This window comes from Eublepharis macularius, chromosome 18, assembly GCF_028583425.1.
Source record: "Eublepharis macularius isolate TG4126 chromosome 18, MPM_Emac_v1.0, whole genome shotgun sequence".
NCBI lineage: Eukaryota > Metazoa > Chordata > Lepidosauria > Squamata > Eublepharidae > Eublepharis > Eublepharis macularius.
Window position 1 is genome coordinate 31,423,169 of NC_072807.1, and position 24,214 is coordinate 31,447,382.

General features: G+C 47.0%; 1 protein-coding gene across 1 annotated transcript in view; it reads left to right on the plus strand.

Annotated features, from left to right (window-relative positions):
• Nucleotides 1–17,383, plus strand: part of PARP6 (poly(ADP-ribose) polymerase family member 6) — a 36,438-nt gene extending 19,055 nt beyond the window's left edge. The window contains exons 10-23 of the mRNA XM_055002525.1: nt 744–797; nt 2,113–2,208; nt 3,116–3,208; nt 3,345–3,470; nt 4,556–4,621; nt 4,997–5,064; nt 6,804–6,852; nt 7,671–7,783; nt 10,066–10,138; nt 10,700–10,769; nt 13,990–14,069; nt 15,454–15,517; nt 16,626–16,710; nt 16,888–17,383. Of these exons, the coding sequence (XP_054858500.1) occupies nt 744–797; nt 2,113–2,208; nt 3,116–3,208; nt 3,345–3,470; nt 4,556–4,621; nt 4,997–5,064; nt 6,804–6,852; nt 7,671–7,783; nt 10,066–10,138; nt 10,700–10,769; nt 13,990–14,069; nt 15,454–15,517; nt 16,626–16,710; nt 16,888–16,990 (1,140 nt within the window). The 3' untranslated portion in view covers nt 16,991–17,383. The remainder of the gene's footprint in view (nt 1–743; nt 798–2,112; nt 2,209–3,115; nt 3,209–3,344; nt 3,471–4,555; nt 4,622–4,996; nt 5,065–6,803; nt 6,853–7,670; nt 7,784–10,065; nt 10,139–10,699; nt 10,770–13,989; nt 14,070–15,453; nt 15,518–16,625; nt 16,711–16,887) is intronic.
• Nucleotides 17,384–24,214: the final 6,831 nt, after the last annotated feature.

Consider the following 24,214-nt stretch of genomic DNA (forward strand, 5'->3'; position numbering starts at 1 on the left):
AGCATAGTTTAAAAAGACAGAGCTGGCGGAGATCACTCGTCAGAGGGTTTGTTGATTTCATCTTTGCCTCCCCTAAGGCTCTGTCAATGTCACCTCTCTAGTCTAAAACTGTGTGGGATCACAACCAGAGGGCAGCGAGGAATGAAAATGGGCTGGAGCAGCCTTCCAGAGCCGGGCTTGGACCTGGGGAGGTTCTAATGGGCTGGAGTTTCCCTTTTGGCCTTTCACAGCCCCTTCACACAGCTCCAGTGTATAGCAAAGCCTTTGCCCTGCCACTGGCTCTGTCTTTTTAAACTACCCTTCCCAGCTAACATTGCATCACGCGACACGAGTTCTTCAAGTGTCAGATGTCTCACAGTGGCTATTACACCATGCTGGGTCTAAGGTCTGTTTCCAGCCACTGCCTTTCCCTTCCTCTCTGTGCCTATGCACGAGTAAACTGGGCTCAGTGTGGATCACAGAGATCAGACTGATTGCATTCAAAATGTAAACATTTTTTTAAATAAAGAAAGCTTTTTAGCCTTGTGATTTGGCTCATGCTTGGCTCAATCTCAGTAGGAGGCCCTAAGATAGAAGCAGTGTGTTTGGGATAAGTTTTCCTACAATCTTCTTGCATGTGATGTGGGCGACAGGAGGTCTCCCCAAAAATGAGTGCATGAATGAAAAAAATAATGTGTTCGAGAAGCAATGAACAAACAGGTACGGAGTAATGTGGCTGGGTTTTCCCTGTCTATTCTCTACAGGTTGGTGGGCATTGCAAAAACATTCCTACCCTGGAGTATGGCTTTCTGGTCCAGGTGAGCGATCCTCATTCCAGTTCAGCACATTGATGCATTTTTTAATCCAGCCCTTCCTCCAAGGAGCTCAGGGAAATGCACACAGCTCCTCCCATTTTATTTCTTACAACAACCCTGTGAGGTAGGCGAGGCCGTTGGCCACCCAATGAGCTTCATGGTGTTGTGGGAACTTGGAAGTCAGGACTTGCAGTTCCCAGTCCAACACTCTAACCACTGCACGATGCAGGTAGCACATCTGACTATCAAGATAATTCTGTTCATCTGCAGTGGCTTTCAACCGACAGTCGTCACATGGAGGGAGGGAGCAGAGTGAAAGACGCACATGCTGTCCAATGAGCATTCAGAGCTCTAAGCATACATTCTGTACAGCAAAGCCAGAAAGCAGGCCTGTTATTTCCCTCCAAAGTGCAATTTGGGAGGTGGGGAGAAAGGCTATAAGATTATATCTTGCCTATGACCACCTGGTAAATTCACGGTAGAGCCAAGATTGGAACTAGGGATTTCCTGTTACGAAGCGCACAGTGCAGTCATTTACAGTTAGGTCAGACTGGAGTTACTCTGCTTAGGACGGTGCTAACAGGCTCTTACTTGGAATGGTATTCCAACTTTGGTCACATTGCGTCCTGCGAGGTTCTCTCTTCACACAAAGCATTGCACAAGTCCTCACACTATTTTAACCAGTTGCACTGAGTGTGTATCAAACATATTGGAATCATTTGATGGTCTAAGCTCGCTCAGTGATGTCAAGAGAGCCACTGGGATGCTGGGATCGATCCAACCAACTTTTTCACCGATTTAAAAAAAAGGGGGGGGGGAGAAGTGGTCCCTTTTGGCTACCTACAAAGGTTATGCTGGAGATCGTGGGATCTACACGAACCAAAGTTGTGTGAAGACAGTAGCTGTAGTAAGGAGAGCAGTTGGGTGAAGCTGAGTGGAAAACCTGGTTGGATTCACCCAACTGACTGTTGCCTTTTTGCTTTGTGCCAGTTATGCCTCCAGAAAGGAGGGCGTTCTGAGCATCCGCTTAGTGCACCTAACGCTAGTCCCTGTTGCAACTGTGCTAAACCAAAGCAGAGCCAGCCCAGAATAACGAAAGCTGTGCAAAACCTCTGCCCCTAATCGCTGCCTGTTTTACACAACCTCAGCCCACAAAACAAACACACCCCGGTGGCTTAGCTCTTCAATACAAGATTAACCTGTGGGGAAGCTGCCGTCTCGGCAAACCCTTTGATGGGTCTGTGGGGGAGCGGGGAGACCCTGAAGGGGTAAGTGGAAAGCAGAGCCGACCTTCCCGTGGTCTTACATTCCCACCCAGATCATGAAGTATGCAGAGCAGCGGATTCCTACCCTGAACGAGTACTGCGTGGTGTGCGACGAACAGCATGTCTTCCAGAATGGGTCCATGCTGAAGGTATGTTCTCCTTCCTTTTTAGGACTCGGTTTATCAGTCTCCCAACCCAAATAGGTAAAGACTATTTTCTTAGCAGACTTTAAGTACTTGCGCTTGAAGGGTAATTAGGATTCTGGGTTTTTTCCACCCAGATTGAATAGGGAACTGAGCAGAATTTGGATGTGGGTAGGGAACTTGGAGGGGGGGCACAATTGCCAGAGTTATTGCAGTGAAAGCCTATCTGTTTCAGTGGTCTTAGATTGGCATAACTTGGTATTAGGTGGTGGTGTAGAGTGCCATCAAATCATACCTGCCTTATGGCGACCCCTGGCGGGGTTTTCATGGCAAAGGACTAACAGAGATGGTTTGCCATTGCCTGCCTCTACAACCCTCATCTTCATTAGAGGTCTCCCATCTAATTATTAACCAAAGTTGACGCTGCTTAGCTTCTGAGATTTGACGAGATTGGGATTGCCTGGACTATCAAGGGAAGGATTGCACTAAGAAGACCTAGTTAAGTTAACAGCACATGAGGTCATAGCGGTACAGTGTTGGGGGCGGTAGCGGTGGACTTTTAATTGCATCATACCCCTGGGTGGCTACAAACAAGTTACGAAGTGCTAATTTATCAGGCTTTGTATGAGGATTGCAATTGTGCTGTCAGTGACTCTAATCTCAACGGGTATTAAATTGAAATAACTCTGCCTAGGATGGCGCTATGTCCTTAATGCCAATCATCAATTCTGCTTCTTTCCTCTTTTTTTTTTAAAAAAAACCTTCAACTCTCAAATAGCAATGGAAAGAATCCTAAAGCTGTATTGATGGTAGACCTGCACCTTCTGGTAGTCCATCCAAGGGGACCTTAACTTGCCTCACAAAGGGAATAGGGCCCTCTCTCGCTAACCGTACGGCTTTTGTCTTCCTGCAGCCGGCTGTGTGCACGCGAGAGCTCTGCGTCTTCTCTTTCTACACTCTGGGCGTGATGTCTGGTGCTGCAGAGGAAGTGGCCACTGGAGCAGAGGTACCCAGTGCCGGATGACACACTCGGAGGGAAGCTGGGAAGGGGGTCAAAGAAAGAACGCAGGAGAGTTGGCCACAATCTGAGCTTAGTTTTGAGGACTGCGTATGTTACTTTGGGATTTCCTTTTTTCGTCCAGGTGGTAGACCTGCTAGTGGCCATGTGTAGAGCAGCCTTGGAGTCTCCACGCAAGAGCATCATTTTTGAGCCTTACCCCTCCGTCGTGGACCCTAGCGATCCCAAGACCCTTGCCTTCAACCCTAAGGTTGGTGCAGGTCATCAGGCTCAAGGCTGGTGTCGGGATTTGGGTCAGTTTGGACATTCAAAGCACAGCATGGAAGTTTATGAAGATGGGTCAACAAAACTGGACCCTAGAATTCAACTATCTGTGCCACTTGGTCACAAAAGTCAAATACCAGTTTTTGGACTTCTGCTGGGCTCAGATTCGAATCCCCCCTCTGCCATGGAAGCTTGCTGGGTGACCTTGAGCCAGGCACCCCCCCTCAGCCTAAACTACCTCACAGGGTTGCTGTGACCATAAAATGAAGGAGAGGAGAAAGATGTAAGCTACTTTGGGTCCCCATTCAGATGAAGGGTGGGGTATAAATGAAGTAAATAAGCAATAAATACATGATTAAAAATTATTACCCACGCCCTTTGATTTCCAGTTTGACTTGGAGGGAAACCTCCATCTCTACTGGATCTTCCTGCTCATCAGAGGGGAAAAAAGTGGATGGAACCACCTATGGTTGGCGATGCCTGCCGTAAATGTGTTAGCTAAAGGGCACCGCCATGCTCTAGGCATTTTTGTAACTTACTACCTGATTTTTTTAAAACTATAGATGGTAGGGATTGCATGTGAATCCTTTTGCATGCCGAGCAGGTGCTCTGCCCCTAAGCTGTGGCCGCTCCCTCAAGTGACAACTTCTCGAAAAGCCCTAGAGAGTAGAAACAGTGTTCCCCCCCCCCCCCATGGCATTTCGGAGACCTGCGGTTGCAGCATTAGAGACCGTGAAGCATAATGCATGCGGTCCAGCTGTGGGATCCAGACTTAGAGCTCATGCAGAACCTGTGTGCTGGACAAAACATTGCAGAGTCCTACAAAAGACCCCAGGCGTACCCCAGCCCACATGGGTGAGAGCTAGGGGAAACCATTGAGGACTGGATTCTCCTGAAGTTGCTCCAGTGCATGCCACCGTGGCAGGAAAATTGACTTGAGAGCATTCTGTGCATGGGATCAGACCTTCCCCGCACTTACGGCTTCCCTGGTGATGATCCAGCAAGACGCAACCAGATCGCTTCTGTGTTTGAAGTCTTGTTCTCCCCCCCCCCCTTCATTTTGCTCCACAGAAGAAAAACTACGAGCGATTGCAGAAGGCCCTGGACAGTGTTATGTCAATCCGTGAAATGACTCAAGTAGGTACCGTTGAATTTTTTGCATGCTTCGTGTTTGTTTGCTAGCTTTGCTCTTAGGGCAGCATAAACCCCATCTCTGAACACCCAGTGCACGGCAGTTATCGCTTGCTCTGTAATGTTGCCACTTGATGCTGTATCCTCGGAGAACGGGGTGGCCCCAAATCAAAGCAGATGAATCTCTGGCCCGTTTGGTGCAAGTGCATGTATGCGCCAAGGCCAGATCCGAGATTAGGAAGAGGCACAGTCTGCCTCCTGTGAAATGTGCTACCAGCTCAGCCATCTTTCACTTAGCTGTGGTGCTGAGAGTTTCTCCTGGCTGTTTATGAGGTCTTTGTACTGGTTGTGATTTGGGTGCTGCCGCATTTTTTCGAACAGGGTTCCTACTTGGAGATCAAGAAGCAAATGGACAAATTGGACCCTCTCGCCCATCCTCTCCTTCAGTGGTAAGGCAGCCCATGACATTATTGTGTAGGAATTGCTTGGAGACCTTCAGTGGAAAAGTGCCAGTGTGGAAAAGAATATTCTGGGTCAACAAAGGGCTGTAAGAGATCGAAATGGGCAGTGATGGACAGCGATGGGGGGAATCCTGGTGATATCTCGCTGGAGAATTGGACTGTGAGCCTAAGCCAATTTCCCTTGAAATCTCTTCCACAAAACTTCAACGTTTTAAGCTGTAAATGTCGAAACATACTTGGTGGTAATGAATGAAACAGAACTTCGGGAAGGGGGAACTTCGCAGAGGGACCCACTGCAGAAGTACCGCCCACGGGAGCCCAGAGTCCTTGCGGTAGAGCTGACGTGATCTTGGGGGAAACATTTGAGCTGAGATTATGAAACCTGCATGTTTTGGTTTCAGAATGTAAGTGTTGCGTGAGTTTTCTGATTGGAGGCAGATTGCAGTTTTAAGTTGTCTGTTTTTTAATTTTGATTTGATAAATTGTGCCCTACTTTTTGGGTAAAGGGGCTTACAGTCTTTAGGAAAAACTGCATTAAAATAACAAGCAGTGATGCAAGAACCATAAGAAGAGTAACACAAGGAATGTAATACTTTACATTTTTAGCCTACCCTTCTTGGAAGAAACTGAAGTTGGTTTAGATGGATCTCTCCCATTTTACCTTTGCAACTTCCCTTCACCGAATTGTGAAGTGAGCACCCTAAACTCTGTTCTTATGCTGACACCAGGATCTTTCTTACTGGTTTTCCACATTTGTTGTCCGTCAGAGAGGTCTTGCCTCCATTGATGACAGACCCAACGGGAGACAGACCAATCCCCTGCTCTGATAGAGCACGTGATAAGCTGTGGTACCCCTAGCATTGCTATGGCATTGTAGTGGAAGATATGATTCTGGGCCCAACAGAGCAGGAACCCCAAGACACTCAAGGAGTACCTTTGAGAAGAGTCCTCCAGTTAATTTGCTGGATTCGAGAACAATCTATGCCTAGCACACTGGCATAGATCAATAACTGGACAAACAAAAAAGGCAAGATAACCCATATCTCATGGCTATCTGTCCATGTTTCCATTGCTTTTAGGACTCTTCTTTACTAAACTTTCATGTACATTTCTGTCTACAGTGTTACATTGCTTACTGTTATTCTATTGTTGTTGGAAATCGGCCTGTTCGAAAACGTATTTATTCTGGCTCCAATATAGTAGTTAACATAGTGAAGAGAAATAGATAATATTACTCAACAGTGGCAAGCAATTCCTGATTTTAAGCCGCGGTGCAGGTGTTGGGGGTGGGGGGCGGTCTTCAGAAGGTCCGTGAAATGATCATAATTTTTTTTTACGTCCTTTCTTGTTATTTTGAAATTTGTTTTTGTGAAAAATGCCTTTTTAATGATGTGACTAGAATAAATATTTTTTAAAAAAGAGCGTCAGGACTCTAATCTGGAGAACCGGGTCTGATTCCCCACTCCTCCACTTGAAGCCAGCTGCATGACCTTGGGTCCCTCACAGCTCTTCCAGAGCTCTCTCAGCCCCACCCACCTCACAGGGTGATTGTTGTGGGGATAATAATAACATACTTTGTAAACTGCTCTGAGTGGGTGTTAAGTTGTCCTGCAGGGCGTTATATAAATGGAACGTTGTTGTTCTTATCTCGTAGGCGGGGCTTCAGATTGGTTGAATTAGTAGCATGGAATTCTCCAGCATTCTAACAAGCCCCTTTTCTTCCTTAGGATAATTTCCAGCAACAGATCTCACATCGTCAAGCTACCTCTCAGCAGGGTAAGTGGGTTCCGCCTCCCTTGCTTCCTAACCCTGTTTTTACATTCCAAGTCGAGGAAGAACTTCTGGGGCAGCAGGGCTCACCTCATAATACATCCAAACGTGACGATGCTGGGGAAAAAAATATCTTTTCCCAGGTCTCTTTGTTCCAGAATTCTGGGCCACCTCACCAGCAGGGTTAGTTTAGATAGGACTTTGAAGATACAGGAAGTAAGCTCTGATATTTTGGTACAAATTCGGAAAACACTGGCATTTGGGGGTATACTCGGAGAACAGGGGTCTATTGAACAGGTGATACTGGACTCTATGAAAAGGACAATCCTGTGTTTTTAAGGTGTGAAGGAGAAGTTCTACAGGAGCTGCTTCTCCAGTAGCGCTGTGATGGGGAAAGTGGCACTGCCCATACAGCCCTTAAATGGACTACGTCCATTTTGCTGTATCATACCAGGGGTTTGTCTTGTCCAGCATCTTATTTCACACAGCGGCCATCCAGTTGCCCTAGAGGGCCAACAAACGGCACGGAGGCCAAAGTCTTTCCCCTACTGTTGCCTCCCAGCAACTGGTTTTCAGAGATATACTGCCTCTTAACCATGGAGGTTCCATTCATCCATCATATTTTTTTTAATGAAAGTTTAGTCTGGAGAAAAGGCAAATGGTTGGATCTGGAGCAGAGATTTGCCTGCAGATAACTTCCTTGCATGATGGCCCTCTCTTTCTCTTTCTCTCTCTCTCTCTTTCTGTTTCTCTCTCTCTCTGTCTGCTTTTGGTCCTCTTTTCTCTCCTCTCTCCCTTCCATGTGGGCCCGTTTCCCTTGGTAGCAGCTGAAATTTATGCACACCTCACACCAGTTTCTCCTGTTGAGCAGCCCTCCTGCCAAGGAGGCCCGCTTCCGAACAGCCAAGAAGCTGTATGGCAGCACCTTCGCCTTCCAGTAAGTCCGCCCTCTCCTCTTCCCCAGTTTGCTGCTTTATTTGTTTGCTTCCCTCAGGTGAAGGGCCAAACGTAGATGTGATGGTGGTAGACGTGGGTTTCATCTCACACGTACCCCATTTGTGTAGCTGAGGGATCTTTCCTTAATAGTAAGAGGAGTGGACAGGAGAGGGGCGCTGAATGAAGGTGGGTTGAGAAGTGCAAGGAGTCATGGGAAAAGGCCTGCATCACTTCCTGCCCGTGTTATGAGACATGTCACTTCCTGCCCATGTTACGTAACGTGTCACTTCCTGCCCATGTTATGTAACGTGTCACTTCCTGCCCAGCTTTGTTATCCAGCCAGGCCGAGTGAAGTGGCAGCTGCTAAAGTGATGGAGGCGGCCCCTAAGGACAAACACCAGTCTAGGAATGAGGGCAGCAGTAGCCACTGCACCCAAATCTGGACTGCCCTCCTTGTGCGTAAGAACAGCTACTGCTGCTCACGCATCCTTGCAAAGAGAATCCTGGGGGGCATCCCTCCAGTCCTGAGAAATATCCCAACCAGTTTAAGGCCCAATCTCTGTCTACCACTGAACCATCCCATCTCTTCTGATGGGCTCTCGCTGAGTCCAGTGCCCCAGGTGCTCTGGTGTCAGGTGTGCCATACTTCCTCGCAGTCAGCAGCTGCAAACGTTTCCTCCCTTCCTGACTCTTATTCAGAGCTGAGAATGGAGGAACCATTTAAAGCTGTTGACTTCAAGGATTTCTGGTGCCAGCCAAGAGAGGGTTCTGTGCTCCTCTCTGGCTTTATGTATAAACAGTTCCACCTTGCTGCAAGTTCAGTTATGGCAAATTTACTGCAGTTCTTGAGTCAGTGGACTCACTGTTTCTAGTTTTGGCCAGTTTGATCACAAAGATATAAAGGTACTCTTGGAGTTGACCACACCCCAAATCAAGTGGAACATGCTTAAATGATAGTTTTCTTTTTTTTAAAAAAAATATTTTATTGGTTTCCCCATAAAAATAGAAATAGGAGAGGGGAAGGTTGGGAAGGAGAAATAGAAGAGGGGAAAAAATGATAGTTTTCATTGTACATTCTAAATTTCGCCTAGATCTTGTAGATTTTTGGGGGGGTCAATACACAGTTGAAGCACAGCTTGGCACTCCCCTCCCCTCCTTTTACTATTAAAATAAGCCGTACTCACAACTCAGTTTAAGTGGGACAGTCACCTGAATGACGGCCCCCATCACGCCTGGTTTGGCCCCTCGCTGAATTGGTTACAAATGCAATGCACTATTGGTATAGCCAGGAGTCTCTTGCCCCCTTGGCAGTTCCTCTCCTTTGCCCCTCTTCTCCTCAATCAGACTGGAGCCTTTACAGAATTATGGGATCGGTGCATTTCCTTGTTGCACCTTTTCACCTTGGTGCCTTGTTAATTGACGGTGCATCAGATTTGGCCTCCAGCTTTGATGGGGATTGTACAGTCTCGGCAAGAAAAAAAGGAAGGAAATGAAACATTCATACGAGGAGGGGCTGTGTCCATCCAGAATGCTAGTGCAGAGGCCTCCTAAACAGAGAGCTGGGCCATTAGTCTTCTGCGATGGAATCGGTTGATATCTGGGGTGAATGTGCAGGTTATAGGAAGATACCTAGGCTAGGAATAGATCCAGAGGAGTTAGCTGTGTTAGTTTGTAGTTGCAAAATAGTAAAGAGTTCAGTAGCACTTTTAAGACTAACCCGCTTTATTGTAGCATAAGCTTTCGAGAACCACAGTTCTCTGAAAAAGTCAATAATGCTAGGAAAAGTAGAAGGCAGTAGGAAAAGAGGAAGACCTAAAACGAGGTGGCTTGACTCAATAAAAGAAGCCACGTCCTCCAATTTCTGAGCAAGTCTGTTGATGATAGGACATTTTGGAGGTCTTTCATTCATTGGGTCACCATAGGTTGGAGGCGACTTGACGGCACATAACACACATTATCATACAAATGGTGTTTTAAGCAAACAGCCAACCAAAAGAATTGGTTGGGGGGAGAAGAGTGAAGGGCAAAGGCGAGCATGGATGCCATTTGAAGAGGAAAGTCAGGCTCATCCCACGGCAGGCCTACAAATCTGTCTTCCCCTTCCGTGAGATCAGATGTTTGCTGTGGTTCTTCAAAGTGTTGGTTGCCCTGGTTTGAATAGGAAGGTGACTAGTGGCGAGGAGAGTGGTAGAGGCAGTTCCTGCATGTGCGTACAGAGGCGTTTCTCCGTGGCAGGGCTGTGCTGGCATTACAAGCTCACCTCCCGGTTTTCTTACCCCGCAGTGGCTCTCACATTGAGAACTGGCACTCCATCTTGCGTAATGGGCTGGTCAACGCATCCTACACCAAATTGCAGGTAAGGAGCCGCTGTTGATACGTTTGTAGCTGGATTGGACTGCTCATTGGGGATTGGCCTCCTCCTCAGTTTCTCGGGGCAGCGCTATTATTCCGATCTATTTTGTGGCGGGCAACAGCTGAACTTCTTCCAGGCTGGACTGCAGGCAACTTCCTGCCTGCGGCATTCAGCTCAAAGGACTTAGAGTGAGTGACGAGGCCATTTCCAGCATTGTCCATTCCATGACATGGCTTGAGCATCAACCTGCCATTGGTTATCCACGTGCGGCTCTTTGAGGAGTCACAACCCTCTAGGGATGCCCATCCAAGAGGGCCTAAGGACCACCACCCCTACTGTTTCAAGTCCACCCGTTCTTCCAGCTATTGATACTGGTCAAGCCCTGGCATTGGCTCACTTGTGTACTAGTGAGTGAGTCTGAACAGAAAGAGAGGAGTCATAGGCCGGCGGGGGGGGGGGGGAGCCAGTGATTCAGGACGAGCTGTGAGCTGTTGCCTTCCACCCTGGCCTGTGCTCTTTTTTTAAAAAAAAAACCTGTGGCTCATGTTGGTGTTTCTCTACAAGCTGCACGGAGCAGCCTATGGCAAAGGAATCTATTTGAGCCCCATCTCCAGTATTTCCTTTGGATATTCAGGTAAGCGGCTCCCTCTTTGACCCCCCTCCATCTGTCAGTGAACTCCCTTCGTCCTGCAGATGTGCTTGCTTGGCATCCGTGAGCCGTCCTCTCCTCCCACTCCCCCCGTGTGTTTTTCTCATCTACCTGCTTGGTCTTGGGGAAGCCTTCTAACGCCAAGGGACGCTCCCTGCACTTGTGTGTCGTGTCAGTCTCCACGGTAGAGCCTGCTCCACAGTGCAAACTGGCTGGTCCCAGATAGATCTGAAACGGGGGGTCGTTAAACCTTTATGATAACTTGTTTCATCGCTGTGCGTCCAGACTCCGCATGGTGACCGCTGCTGCATGCTCTTCATAGTATTGGTGGGAGCAGGTGTGGCGTTCGATCCATCCGAAGGGCAGTGTTCTTTCCATTGCATGGGGGAGGTGGGATTTGCTGATGCCAGAGGCCATAGGGATTGGTAGTTACTGCTGTCCGCGTGGGTGCTTTAAACCTATCAAGGCCAGAGCACTGTGACCTCATTTCCTTCACCTCAGACAAGAAGTAAATCCTTGTGACTGCAGCCGCTGGCTGTCCCCCTCCACTCGTTTACTTTGTGGACAGCAAGGGATATTGTTGAATTAATATTGATAAATAAGGCTTGAAACCTTTAGCGTGCAAGACACTGCAGCGAAACTTCCCTTCTTTCTGAGCACGCACATGTGTGAATTTATTTGCTATTACTGAAGCAAGTGTACTGGCTTCTAGTTTTTGGTTCTGGCCCAGGTTTAAGCCGTTTAAGTCCTAAATGTCTGGAATCCCACCTATCTCAGAGAGCATCTGCTTACGTATCGGACTTCCCAATGCACTGAGATCATCTGGAGAGGCCCTTCTTAATATTCCAACTGACTTGGGATCCCCGGGGGATCTCCATGGGGTTGCCAACTCCTGGGAGAGAAATTCCTGGTGATTTGGGAGGTGGAGCCTGGGGAGGGCGGGCTTTGGGGGAGTCCTTCCTCCAAAGCAGCCATTTTCTCCAGGGGAACTGGTGTTTGTCAACTGGAGATCAGTTGTAATTCTGGGAGATATCCAGGCCTGTGCGGAGGTTGGCAATCTTGTCTCCATGTGTAGCAGGACCTTCTTTGTAGTTGCCCCCTCTAGATCTGTGGAATTCTCTGCTCCAAGAAGTCTGGTTGGCCTCATCTCTTCAAATGTTCCACTGAGGAGTGAAAATGTTTCCCATTGCTTTTCGTTGACCTAACTTAAGTGACTGGCTTGATCATGTAAATAAAACCCTGCTTTTTAAATTGAATCCATTTCAGCCAAGTACTCGTACTTCTTTTAGTTCAATGTCTGTGGTTTTAAGGTGGTTGTAATGTTTTTATAGGCTTGATGGATTTTATAGGTTGTACACTGACTTGAACTTTTCAGAAAGTAAAGATCCAGTGTGGTGTAGTGGTTAGTGTCAGACCATTTATCTGGGAGATCCAGGCTCGAATCCCACTTCTGCACGGAAGCTTGCTGGGTGACCTTGGGCCAGTCACACCCTTTCAACCTAACCTACGTCACAGGGTTGTTGTGAGGATAAAATAGTGGAGAATGCTGTAAGCCACTTTGAGTCCACTTTATTACGTAAAGTAATAAAGAAACAAATAATTTGCTCACTGTCTTGGCAAGTGCCCCTCAAATTTCCCCTTCTGATAACCTGGAGTTTGGAGAAAAAATATTGCTGGGAGACCCACTCTTTGGGCTGCTCTTTAGTAACAATAACGTTTGATTTATATACCACCCTTCAGGACAATGCCCACTCAGAGCAGTTTACAAAGTATGTTTTATTATCCCCACAACAAAACACCCTGTGAGGTGGGTGAGGCTGAGAGAGCTCTGAGAGAACTGTGACTGACCCAAGGTCACCCAGCTGGCTTCAAGCAGAGGAGTGGGGAATCAAACCCAGCTCTCCAGATTAGAGTCCCGGCAGTATGTGGTTATCCGGAACATCTTCCAAAGTTTCTTGTTTCTGAGCAATGATCATTCGTATATGTTAGCTAAATGATGCCAGGGGCTGTTCAGGTTTAAAGCTAGACTCCCTAACACTGAGGCTGAGTTTTCAGCTGTGTGAAAGGAACAAATAATCTGACTTGATATAAAGAGACAGTGTTGTGTAGTGGTTTGAGAGTTGGACTAAGCTCTGGAAGACTCACGTTCGAATCCCCGCTCTGCCATGGAACCTCACTAGGTCACCTTGAATTAGTTATGCTCTCTCAGCCTAACCTTCTTTACAGGGCTGTTGTGAGGATAAAATGGAGAAGAGGAAAATGATGTACTCCCCACTGGGGAGAGAGGTGGAGTATAAATGACATAAACAATCTAATTTGATCTAAAGCCACTTTCTACAATTGGGAAAGTCATCAGACCAGGGTTTAGCTACATTATTCTATTTTAGTACTCACTACCATAAATTCAGACAGGCAGTGAATCCTAGAGCGCCCCATGATGTGGTGACATCACTTCCAGTTATGTAGGTGGAAGTAATGTTGCATTGGAAGATTGCCGTTCCTCCCTCCACTTTTCCCACACCTTCTCATTGAGTACTGATAGGGGAATGCTGGTGAGAGTTCACCCACTGGCCAAGGGCAACCCAACTAATTGTAGATATGGCCTTGGAGACACAGGTCAGTATCTGCAATGTCTCCTGCTACAAATAGCCGACATTGAGCTATGCCCTTTAGCTACTGGTTTCATTTCAGTAAACTGGGAGGTGATTTTCATTGCCATGAATGAGCTTTTGCGAGATGGTTGTGAAAGATACATCTAATTCCAAGTTTGCATGTCACGTTGCAACCTGGAGATCTTGCTCGCAATCTGAAGCAGCAGGCAAGATCTCTGTGGGGCATGGGACTAGGAGGAGATCCAGGGATACCAGATTCCAGAGGCCTGAGGAGCTGAGCGATGTGCCAGTTGGGGGATGACAGCAGCACACCCACTCTAATCAAACATCTCATGTGTACGTCCATCTGAATGTGAGGTTGTGGGGAAGCCCAGAGAGAATCTCTGGCAGCTATTTTGTCTTGTTCATACACATCTATCTGTTGGGAGCTCACTGATTACAATTCGTGGTGTTGTTGTTTTGTTACTTCCTGGCATCGCCCTCCCCAAAGCAGGACTGCAGTGGTCAAGAACTCTTTGCTCACCTGTCCAGGAAACTCTTCCTCCCATCACTGACATCACTCTGTATATCTTCTTTTTTTATCATCCACCCAGGGATGGGAAAAGGGCAGCATCGGATGCCATCGAAAGATGAGCTGGTGCAAAGGTACAACCGAATGAACACCATCCCCCAGGTAACCATTTTTTTTGGCAGCAATGCAAATGTTCTCCTCTAGCCATAATTTGAGCTGGCAACCCCTGAATTTTACAAGCATTCCACGTCATACCTGTTCTTTTCAGCCATCTGAAGCAATGACTCATGGGAAACTTTTGTCACAAGAAATTCATTAGCCTTTAAAGGGCCACAGTGTTGTCATTTTGGCTAGCATGGTTACCCCTCCGGATTTCCCCCCCGCTGTTAATTGCCGGTTATTTGATTCTGGTAGACAGATAGAGGGGGAAATGTTGTTCTGCCCTTAATATTAGAGCTCTGGAGCAAACAGTATGTTTCTCTAGGAGACACGTGACTGATCTCCCAAGATTTTTTTAAAAACTAAATGCACCCACACTTGGCAGCCACTGATTTGATTGGGAGAAACAGTACAGAGGCTGGCGGAATTTAATACTTTCCGTCCATGCAGTTTACCTGATCTAATAAACCTTTCCTCCTCCCACAGTTGATATTTGCTCTGTGGAAAAAAAACACAGACTTTTAAAAAGAGGGATTTAGATCAGGAAAATGGCATAGGGTAGGAAGGATTAAGTGCCTTTTATCCACTGCACTGCTATTCCTGATCAAATTGAAACCTTTCTTTCCCACGTAAGCAATTATATTTAGTTTAAAAAAAAAATTGAAGATCCGTCGTAAATCTCGTCAACATAACATGCAGTATTTGGCTTTCAGAAAGCAAAGTGTGAAGCCAAACTTTTTAATGAAGGTACTGAAGCGAAGGAATAAAATTCCTGGCTCAGATTTTTCATCAAGGGAGAAGAGCTTACTTTCTGTGCCAGTGGACAAGTTATGAGCAAGATAGCAGAGTTCTGACTGCGCAGGCAGCTGAAGTTTCGTGATCAGAATGTTGGAGAAGTGTTTTTAAAACCTACGTGAGCACATGTTGGGTCAGCTTTTAAGGGACATGGTTTGGGGGGCTTTTGAGCTTGGGCATGCAATGAAGCTGCCACTCAAATGCCTCCCTGCATAGATGTGTTTAGTGCCTCTGTTTTACAAGCCAATTGACAGTAAAATTGCACTTCATGTTGGGACATCCATAAATGATCTCCCAACTTTTTAAAAAAAATGTAAACATCCTTACAAGATTCCCAGTTTTAATCACACACACAGACACAGTTTTTGGGGTGACCTTATGGCTACCCAGTCCCTGCTGCTTTGAGTGGTTGTGAGATTAAAAACATGATCAGTCTAGCATTTTGGATGAGCGTACCTCTCAGTTCAGTCATTTTTTCTGAACCCTTGTGATGAGCTGATCCCAATGGTGCAGGTGGGATTGAAGCAACAAACAATGCCATAGCCCTAAATTAAAAGAATTGTAATTCCTTTCTCTCGGCTTTACTTTGCAGACTCGATCCATCCAGTCCCGGTTCCTACAGAGTCGCAATTTAAATTGCATTGCACTTTGTGAAGGTGAGTGATGCGGAGGCTTGTGGGCAAGCGCCTCTTCCCTCTTCTTGAGCCTCTTTATCTCCGTATCTGTTCAGACTTGAGTCCCAGTTCTGGCTTCCGTGTTTCCCTGTTGGACACTGAAGCACACATTAACATAGGTGAAGTGTTCCTATTAAGGCTATAAAAACCAGCCTTGCCTGATCAGAAGTCCAGTTGGGTTGACACTGTCTCTTCTGTGTTTTGTTAGTTTTATTAAGGAGGTGGGACGGGCTGCCATGAACCAAAGACTACAGGTCTGATTGGTTGAAGCTGAAATTCCCAACTCTCTGAGTCTCTTCACTAAGATGTTTTCTTTGGGGGATTTCTGTCTTCCCATCTCTTTGATTATTCTGTGGCTGCATTCTAAAGATTTAGGCTGGGATTCCAAACCTTGATTTCATTTAAACCCGACTTCGTTTCCATTTACTCCTGACTCGCAGTGCATCTGCCTTATACTGAATCAAATTATTAGCTTATCATTGTCTAGTCAGACTGGCAATGGCTCTCTCTGGAAGGTTTTCACTTCACCTATTAGCCAGTTTGGTGTAGTGGTTAAGAGCGGCAGGACTCGAATCTGGAGAGGCCAGGTTTGATTCCCCACTCCTCTGCTTGAAGCCAGCTGAGTGGCCTTGGGTCAGTCACAGCTTCTAGGAGCTCTCTGAGCCCCACCCACCTCACAGGGTGAGGATAACAATAACACACTTTGTAAATTGCTCTGAGTGGATGTTAAGTTGTCCTGAGGGGCAATATATAAATTAAATGTTGTTGTTGTTGTTGTTGTTATCTGATTGTTTAACTAGGGATGCTGGGGATTGAACCTGGGACCTTTTGCATGCCATGCAGATGCTCTTCCTCTGAGCCACAGACTTTTCCAGAGGTGGACCTCTGCTTCACAGGGCTTTCTTCTGGTGCTTGCTGCTTCCTGGCTCATTGAAAGATGCTGGTCTTGCACAAATGGAAGTTCCTAGCACTAGAAGAAAGTCTTCTGCAGCAGAGGTCTACCGCCCCTCTGAGGAACAGGGTGACGTGTGAGTGGAAGTAAGGCGTAGGTTCTAGTTGCCATGCGGCTGACCGCTTTCCTCATTTGCAGTGATCACATCGAAGGATCTCCAGAAGCACGGCAACATTTGGGTGTGCCCAGTGTCTGACCACGTCTGCACTCGCTTTTTCTTTGTGTGAGTAATCTCAGCTTGGCGGGGAGGCTGTTCTCTTTTGTAGAATAGCATTGCCCCTGTTCCACTGAAGGCAGGCAGTGCCTGCCTCCAAAAGCGTACCCACAACACAAAAGGGCAACTTGATGCCAGTGGCATTACCTAGCATTCAACAAAGCTTCCTCCTCTCGCCCTCCACAGGTATGAAGATGGCCAAGTAGGAGATGCCAACATCAATACTCAGGACCCCAAAATCCAAAAGGAGATCATGCGTGTGATAGGCACTCAGGTCTATACAAACTGAGGGAGGCAGAGCCCCCCCTTCCTTCAGCATGTGCCAGCGCTGCCCCTGCCTCCAGTTGGGCAGAAGGGATGCCAGGTGCCAGAGGCTACCAGAGAAGCAGTCATTAAACCTGGCTGGAAGAGGACCGAGATCCATGGGGGGGTGGGCAAAGGGGCATCACATCTGGATGGCGGAGACCCTGGAAGCACCTCTGGAGGGGATGCAGCGGCTCCCCCTGCCTGGGCCTGTATGTAGAGCTATACCGAGAGATTCCGCAGGGTGGACTTGTTGCGGCTCCCTCGAACTGTTTGGACAGCTGACCGGGCGCTCCCGTGTTTACAGTGATGACGTTTTTAAGCAACAAAAACAGACAAAACAATGAAAACAAACAAAAAAACCCCAAAAAGTAAAAAAAAAAAGAGTGAGAGAGCAAATGGTTTTAGCTTATTAAAATTCTCTTTAAAAAAAAGGCAAAGGAAGAAAGCCGGATGCTGCTGCGTGCCCAGCCAGAACCTGTGTTTGGGTCCAGGAGTGCCTCTGTTTTTATTGCATGTTGTATGTGACAGGTGGGGAGCTCAGGTCCGCTCCCCCTTCTGTTACCTGGAAATAGCGACAAACCGGAGCAGGTTGTACGCACATATGTTCCACAGTGCAGCTCTGATCCTCCGGCACTGGTATTGCATGCAGCATTACTATGTTCCCAAGAACTTTCTCTCTCCCTCGACAGCTTGGACAGCAAGATAGACTCCCCTTCTCCACTTTTCCTAATTCATCTCTAGCAGGTTTTTTAATCCTTTGGGGAGCACAGCATGACTTTCATAGTTCCCATTTGTATCCTAAAAACAACCTTGTGGGGTAGGTTAGGCTGAAGGAGGGTGGCTGGCAGGAATAGAAACCACTCCCCCAATCCCACGCATGCTGGCTCCTGAAATTTTCTACCGTTAGTCTCTACTGCTTTCAAAAATGGCAGATGCTCTAGCTTGTGATTTTCCAGTGGGAGCGAATGAGGCTGGGCTGGTTTTCCTATTAGAACTGGGACTGTTGGAAGACGAGGCCCACAGCAATACAACCCCACCCAACAGAACACACACATACTTTTGAGTTCCCCAAATTGGGTGTTTCTGGGCCGTGTTCTCAGCAAAAATGGAAGGGGGAGAGAAAAAGTTTTCTGAGCATGATGGAGAACCCTCTGCTGTGCAGGTGCGTAGAGCCTTGAAATGGAAGCGACTTACTGAGAAGTGTAACAGAGGTTTTGAGATCACAGAATCCTAGAGTTGGAAGGGACCTTGCAAATCATCTCAACTAACCCCCCCTGCCTAGGGCAGGAACACTGTGGTCTTCCAGGATATAGGAACAAAACATTCTAAAAAGGCTCATAATTCCTTTGGGACTGTAGAATCTCAGATGTCACCACTCCACTGATGGAGAACATACATTCCTTGAAAGGCAGGTGGCAGAAGAAAAAAAACGGTATTCTGGGGCTGCATTATGTAAAGTGGCAGTAGAATCCTAATGGTTATATACAAGTTCATTGGGGTTACTACAGGTCATGTCACTAAATTCCCAATTAGCTGAAGGATAGTGTCAGGTCACTGCTGTTATAGGCTGTTTTTCAAAATCCTCTCCCCAATTAGCTGAGGGAGTTACTTCAGGTCATTGGGGTTACTATAGGTCATTTCTGAAAATTCCCAAGTAGCAGGGGGTCACTTCAGGTCATTGGGGTTACTAGAGGTCATTCCTGAAATCCCCCAATTAGCAGAGGGGTCACTTCAGGTCATTGGGGTTACTAGAGGTGATTCCTGAAAATCCCCAATTAGCAGAGGGGTCACTTCAGGTCATTGGGGTTACTATAGGTCATTTCTGAAAATCCCCAATTAGCAGTGGGGTCACTTCAGGTCATTGGGGTTACTAGAGGTCATTTCTGAAAATTCCCAATTAGCAGTGGGGTCACTTCAGGTCATTGGGGTTATTATAGGTCATTCCTGAAAATTCTCAATTAGCAGTGGGGTCACTTCAGGTCATTGGGGTTACTAGAGGTCATTTCTGAAAATTCCCAATTAGGGGTCACTTCAGGTCATTGGGGTTACTAGAGGTCATTTCTGAAAATTCCCAATTAGCAGAGGGGTTACTTCAGGTCATTGGGGTTACTATAGGTCATTCCTGAAAATTCCCAATTAGCAGAGGGGTCACTTCAGGTCATTGGGGTTACTAGAGGTCATTTCTTTTAAAAACCAAATTAGTAGAGGGGCTACTATAGGTCATTTTAAAAAAACTCCCAGTTAGCAGAGGGCATTGCTTCAGATCATTGAGGTTACTATAGTCAACTTACAAAACCCTCAAGCTTAGCAGAGGGGTTGCTTGACTTTCATGTGTTCATTCCAGGTAACTGTAGATGCTCGAAAGAGGGTCCAATGAATGAAATAGTAACAAGACATGTAGAAGGTAACGTGGGGCCCGGTGGACTCCGAGTCGTGTGTTGCTCGGCAGACCTGGAACTCTTCAATCATGTTTTATTTTTCAGATTACAGGTGGGGCTTCCAGGCTGTCTCTGGAGTCACATTGTGCAGCCCCACCATGGCCAGAGAATCTCCGCTGACTCCCCCTCCAGGAAACACCTTTCTGTGTCTCTGCTTGGACGTGGTGAAGAGCTTTGGGGAAGGGTCGGTGCGTCACCTTCCAGCAGAGAGGCTAGGTTCTGAGACCCTACCCACTTCTTTTTTTCCAGGGACACAGACCTTGGGGTGGGGGGGGGATGTCTCCCTAGTCTGGAGATCAGTTGTAATTCCAAGAGCTTTTCAGGCTCCATCTGGAGGTTTTCCCACCTCACTCTCTATGCATTCACCTCTCAGCTGTCTGTCCCCCCCTCCCCCAAGTTTCCTGCTTGCACTTTCCAGCTCCCAGGCAGCAATGGTGAAATTTCTTCCACTTCTGCGAAGAACTTGTTCTGTTGTGAATACAACTCCCCTGATGCGCTGGAGGAATTCCTCAGAGCAGAATACAGAATGCCACCCAGTGACCAGCTGTTTTTGTGTGTGTGTGTGTGGGGGGGGAATTTTGATCTCCCACATCAAAACAATTCTGTAGCTCACAGTGAAACCAGCAGTGGCTTGCAGCAGCACTCTGAACTTCATTGAAGATCCCTTGAGGCCCACCCGACAGCTCGAGTTGTGCTTCCTTGGACTACCAGTTCCCTAGGCAAGGCTTAGCGCATCCCTAGAGCAGCATGGACAGGTCAACGGGGATCCCAAAATGACATGCAATGGTGATGGGGTGGGTCTTCTGACTGCAGCAACTTGGGGTGGGTGGGGTGGGGGGCAGTGTGCCTAGCAGCAAATGGTAGGAATGAGGACTCTCTGCCAGGTTCTGCCTACCGCCGTGTTCCCCTTGGCCACCTCCACAAGAGACTCACACGTGAACCATCGGGGCAAATTCCCACTGGACTGTGCTTTATTTCAGTCTAAGCAGAATATCATTAACTACAGAGCTACAGAGATAACAATGTCCATTCGTCTTTCTTTATTATACTACAAGAAATGAGAAGAAGGATCAGTCTCAAAAGAATCGTAATTCGTTGGAATGCCGGAACTGCTCCCTATCGGGGAGGCGGTGCTCCCTTTGGAATGACGGAAACAGAAAACCCAGTTTTTCGGGGAGGGAATAGGGCAAGGTGCTCTTCTTCCAAAAAGCCTTCCGACCAGAATTCTGCATAAGGAAGGAAAACAGGGCCCTGAAGGTTGTGTGTGTTGTCCTGCTGAGACCTTAACGGGGCACCATCTTACAGCACCCACATGGAATCTCCTTCTTGAGTATGGAAGGTCTTCTGGCTGGCATGAAGCTTATCACAGCAAAGGAGTTTCTGCACTCTTAGCTACTGGATGGGTAACTAATGTGTATTTATCTCAGCAGATGTCCCTTCAGCCTTGATGGGGTAGGAGTGGGGGAGAGAATACCTGGACTTTCTCCATCCTTGTTTCAACGGGTTTCCTTTTTTCTTGGGAAATACTTACCTCCTGATGTCCACCCCTCACCCCGGTGAAGTTCTCCTTTTTAAAAAAATAAAAGCTAGGCACATTGCACATTTTTGACCCACCTGGGAAATTTGGTTGCTGATCTCCTGTTGAAGTCGCTGTTTAAGCTGTGGTAGGAACCACTGAGAAATCTTAATGGGAAAAACATGGCACTGCAAAGGACTGTGAGATGGGTGGGGCTGAAGGCAAAAATATCTACTCACCCCAAAGACAGGGGAGTTTGCAACAGACAGACATTGGAAACTTTCCTCCTTCAGGCAGAATAATGGGATTCATAGCTGATTTCTTCTCCCACTGCCCTTTGCTTGAGGCCAGGTTTAGAAGATGATGAACTATGATGGAAATGCCCCAGAAAGTATTGTTGTACAAGGCCTTGAGGGAAAGAACATATCCTCACCTTCAAGGTCAGTGTCAATATGTGCATAAAAGCGAGGGGGAGGACAACCCTGTGAATAAATACCTGTAGAGAAGTTATGTTAGGAACTAACTCTCAGGTGCAACCCCCTCCCTAATTACTCTTCCACCTTTGAAGACAGGTAAATAATCACAATGGCTCAAAATGCTGGAATTCTTTTTTCATCAGCAGACTGGCAAGGCATTTAGGGGATGCTTGACCTTCTGCAAGACTTGCCTACAATGCCCAAGGCATCAAAAGGATCACCCTTCTTTCCGGTGTGTTAGGTAAGTGTCATGGGTGCACCCAGTGTACTTTTCTGGCTGTCAAGAAAGACTTGGGACATCTTTGGCACATCCTTCTGGAGGGAGACCTGGTGGCCCCTCTGCTGTTATTCTTTCCATGGAATACAATGACCGCTCTCTGCTCCTTTGCCCAGCCAGAGTTGGTTGGGAAAGTCAAGAGATTTACAATGGCCAACAATTGTAACCTCTGGTTGCCACTTCTCAACACAGATAGATCGGCTCCGGGCTCCTTCTGGAGCTGCAAGCCAAAAAAAGGCAGTCCTTGATTGCAATAGTTCTCACTCTGGCAATGGGGGACAGTGCAGGTAGATGGTCTCCTCAACTTAGAATGAGTTGCAGAGCTGAGATTGTGTCATGCATATTAAAATAGCGGTAAGGGACAGAGAAGACACTTCAGAATGTCACAGCACAATAGCTGTCATTCTTGCAGTTTTGTTCTCTGCGCTGCCATGAAAGTTTAAGAACCAGGAGCGGCTGTTCTTTTCGTTAAGAGATGGCAACCAGACTCGCATCAAGAACTCATTTGCAAAAACAGCCGAAAATTTGACTTCTTTGATCCAGAAGACCGAGACCTTAAACCCCAGAAAGGTGGGAGGTGGTAGTTACGCACGAGCAGGAAAGAAAAAGCATTCTTCACACAGTGCTCCAGCCCCCCCGCCCCCATTCAGACAAGAGCAAAACACATCTGGCAGATACGTGAAATTCATAGTTCCAAAGGCCTACATTGCTTTTTGAGACAATCTATGGGGCCCCCTTTCAGCAAGTTCTGTCTTAAATCAAACCCCAGCCTTTCCCAGTTACCCACATGGTCCATTCCTTCCAGAATCATTTTGCTTATCCTTTTAGAGAGAAAAATCATATGATGAAAAAACAACAACAACTAAGAGTCTGGGGTAGCAACCAAGCTCTAGGCACCGAGGACATTCCAAGGCTCCCAGCAAAGGGGAATGAGCTGCACTGACATAGCATGAGCCGGGGGACGGAAACCCACAAAAGGTTCTCAGGAGAATTTCTGATTCTGGGAAGCAAAGAAAGGCAAAAGGCCTAAGCGAGGATCAGGGTATGGTGAGAGAGAAGGGTGGGGCAGATCAGCCATAATGGTCAGAGGTAGCTTTGCAATAGGAACACACACTCTCGCTCCACGCATCCTTTCCAAGGTAGCTAATAGACTATGGCAGCAAAAAGGTAGCCCTTAGAGGCGGCAGTCACTGCTGTTGGCTGTTTGTGCTCTATGGGGGTTGAGGGTTGCAATGAGAATGAAAGCCGATGGAACTGAGCGGGTGTCACAGCAATGGGGCTAAGCTACATAGGAAAGTGGGTGGTGCCACCCAACCTGTTGTCTTCTCCACCACTTATGTACATATACGCAGGTGGGAAGGCCACGTCTTGACCCGCTCAGCATCTTTCCATCATGCACTCTGTGGAAGCCTCCGTTTCTACTAGCCCCAGACTCCAGGAAAGGAATGTTATCTCCAGGAATGGAATGTTATCTACAGAACCTTCTTTTTTTAAGTGCTTTTTTATGGATAAGACTGAGCTCTGATAACCTCTGCCTAACAGGCAGATAAATATTCTTAGCCATCGTCAAGGACTGGAAGTAATCGCAGGAATTACAAAGAGCTGTTCTGCAGCCAACCCTTCCCCATATTCCCATCTCACGTAGCAGCCTCCATCCAAATACAGCAGGAAAATCTGAAACCCACCCCTCCCACCATTGCCAACTCCCATTTTCTTGTGCATACCCATTGGAACAATTTGCCCCTGTAAACACATCCTTTATAAATTAAGTGAATCATATTTCGTTTAAAAATGAAGAAGCTATTTCATTATATGCAGCTGCTGTGGGTAACTGGCAGTCACAAAGGGCGAAAGTCAAAGGAAGATGCCGGAGAAAGGGTGTCCCGTGAAGGCCAGGAGATAGCGAGGAGATGTTAAGCAAGAAGTCCCATGGAATATTACCCAGACCAACATTTTTAAGGAAGGGGAGACATTGGGGTCGGATCCAAATGTATCATTCCACACAAAGAAGGTATCGCTCACTCTTGGAAGAATTCCTTCTGTTCACAGAAAGACTCCCATCTACAAGGAAAAGACTTGGTCCATTAGCAATTTCAACTCACAATCCATCTAGGGTTGGATTGACAGATGCCTTTCAACACAAAGAATTCTTCCCGTTTTGTAAGTATTCTTTTTGTTCACAGGACTTCTTCCGTGAGATGATCTAACTTGCTAGGAACCAACCCATGATGTACAAAGTCTGGTGGGATCTGTAGGCCGAAATTCAGCCCAAAGCTGTACAGATCCACTACCCTGATACAGATTTCAGGGAGAAAGATCACGTGTCAAACTACAACCCGGTGACATCCAACCTCAAATCCAGCCTCTGCCTGCTGTTCTCCTATATGTGTACCCAAGCAACAATTGATTTCACGGGAGTTGCTGGATAGAACTGTTCCCTCAGTGCCCAATAATAGAGCTCCCTACTCTGGGTTAGGAAATTCTGGAGGATTTGGGGGTA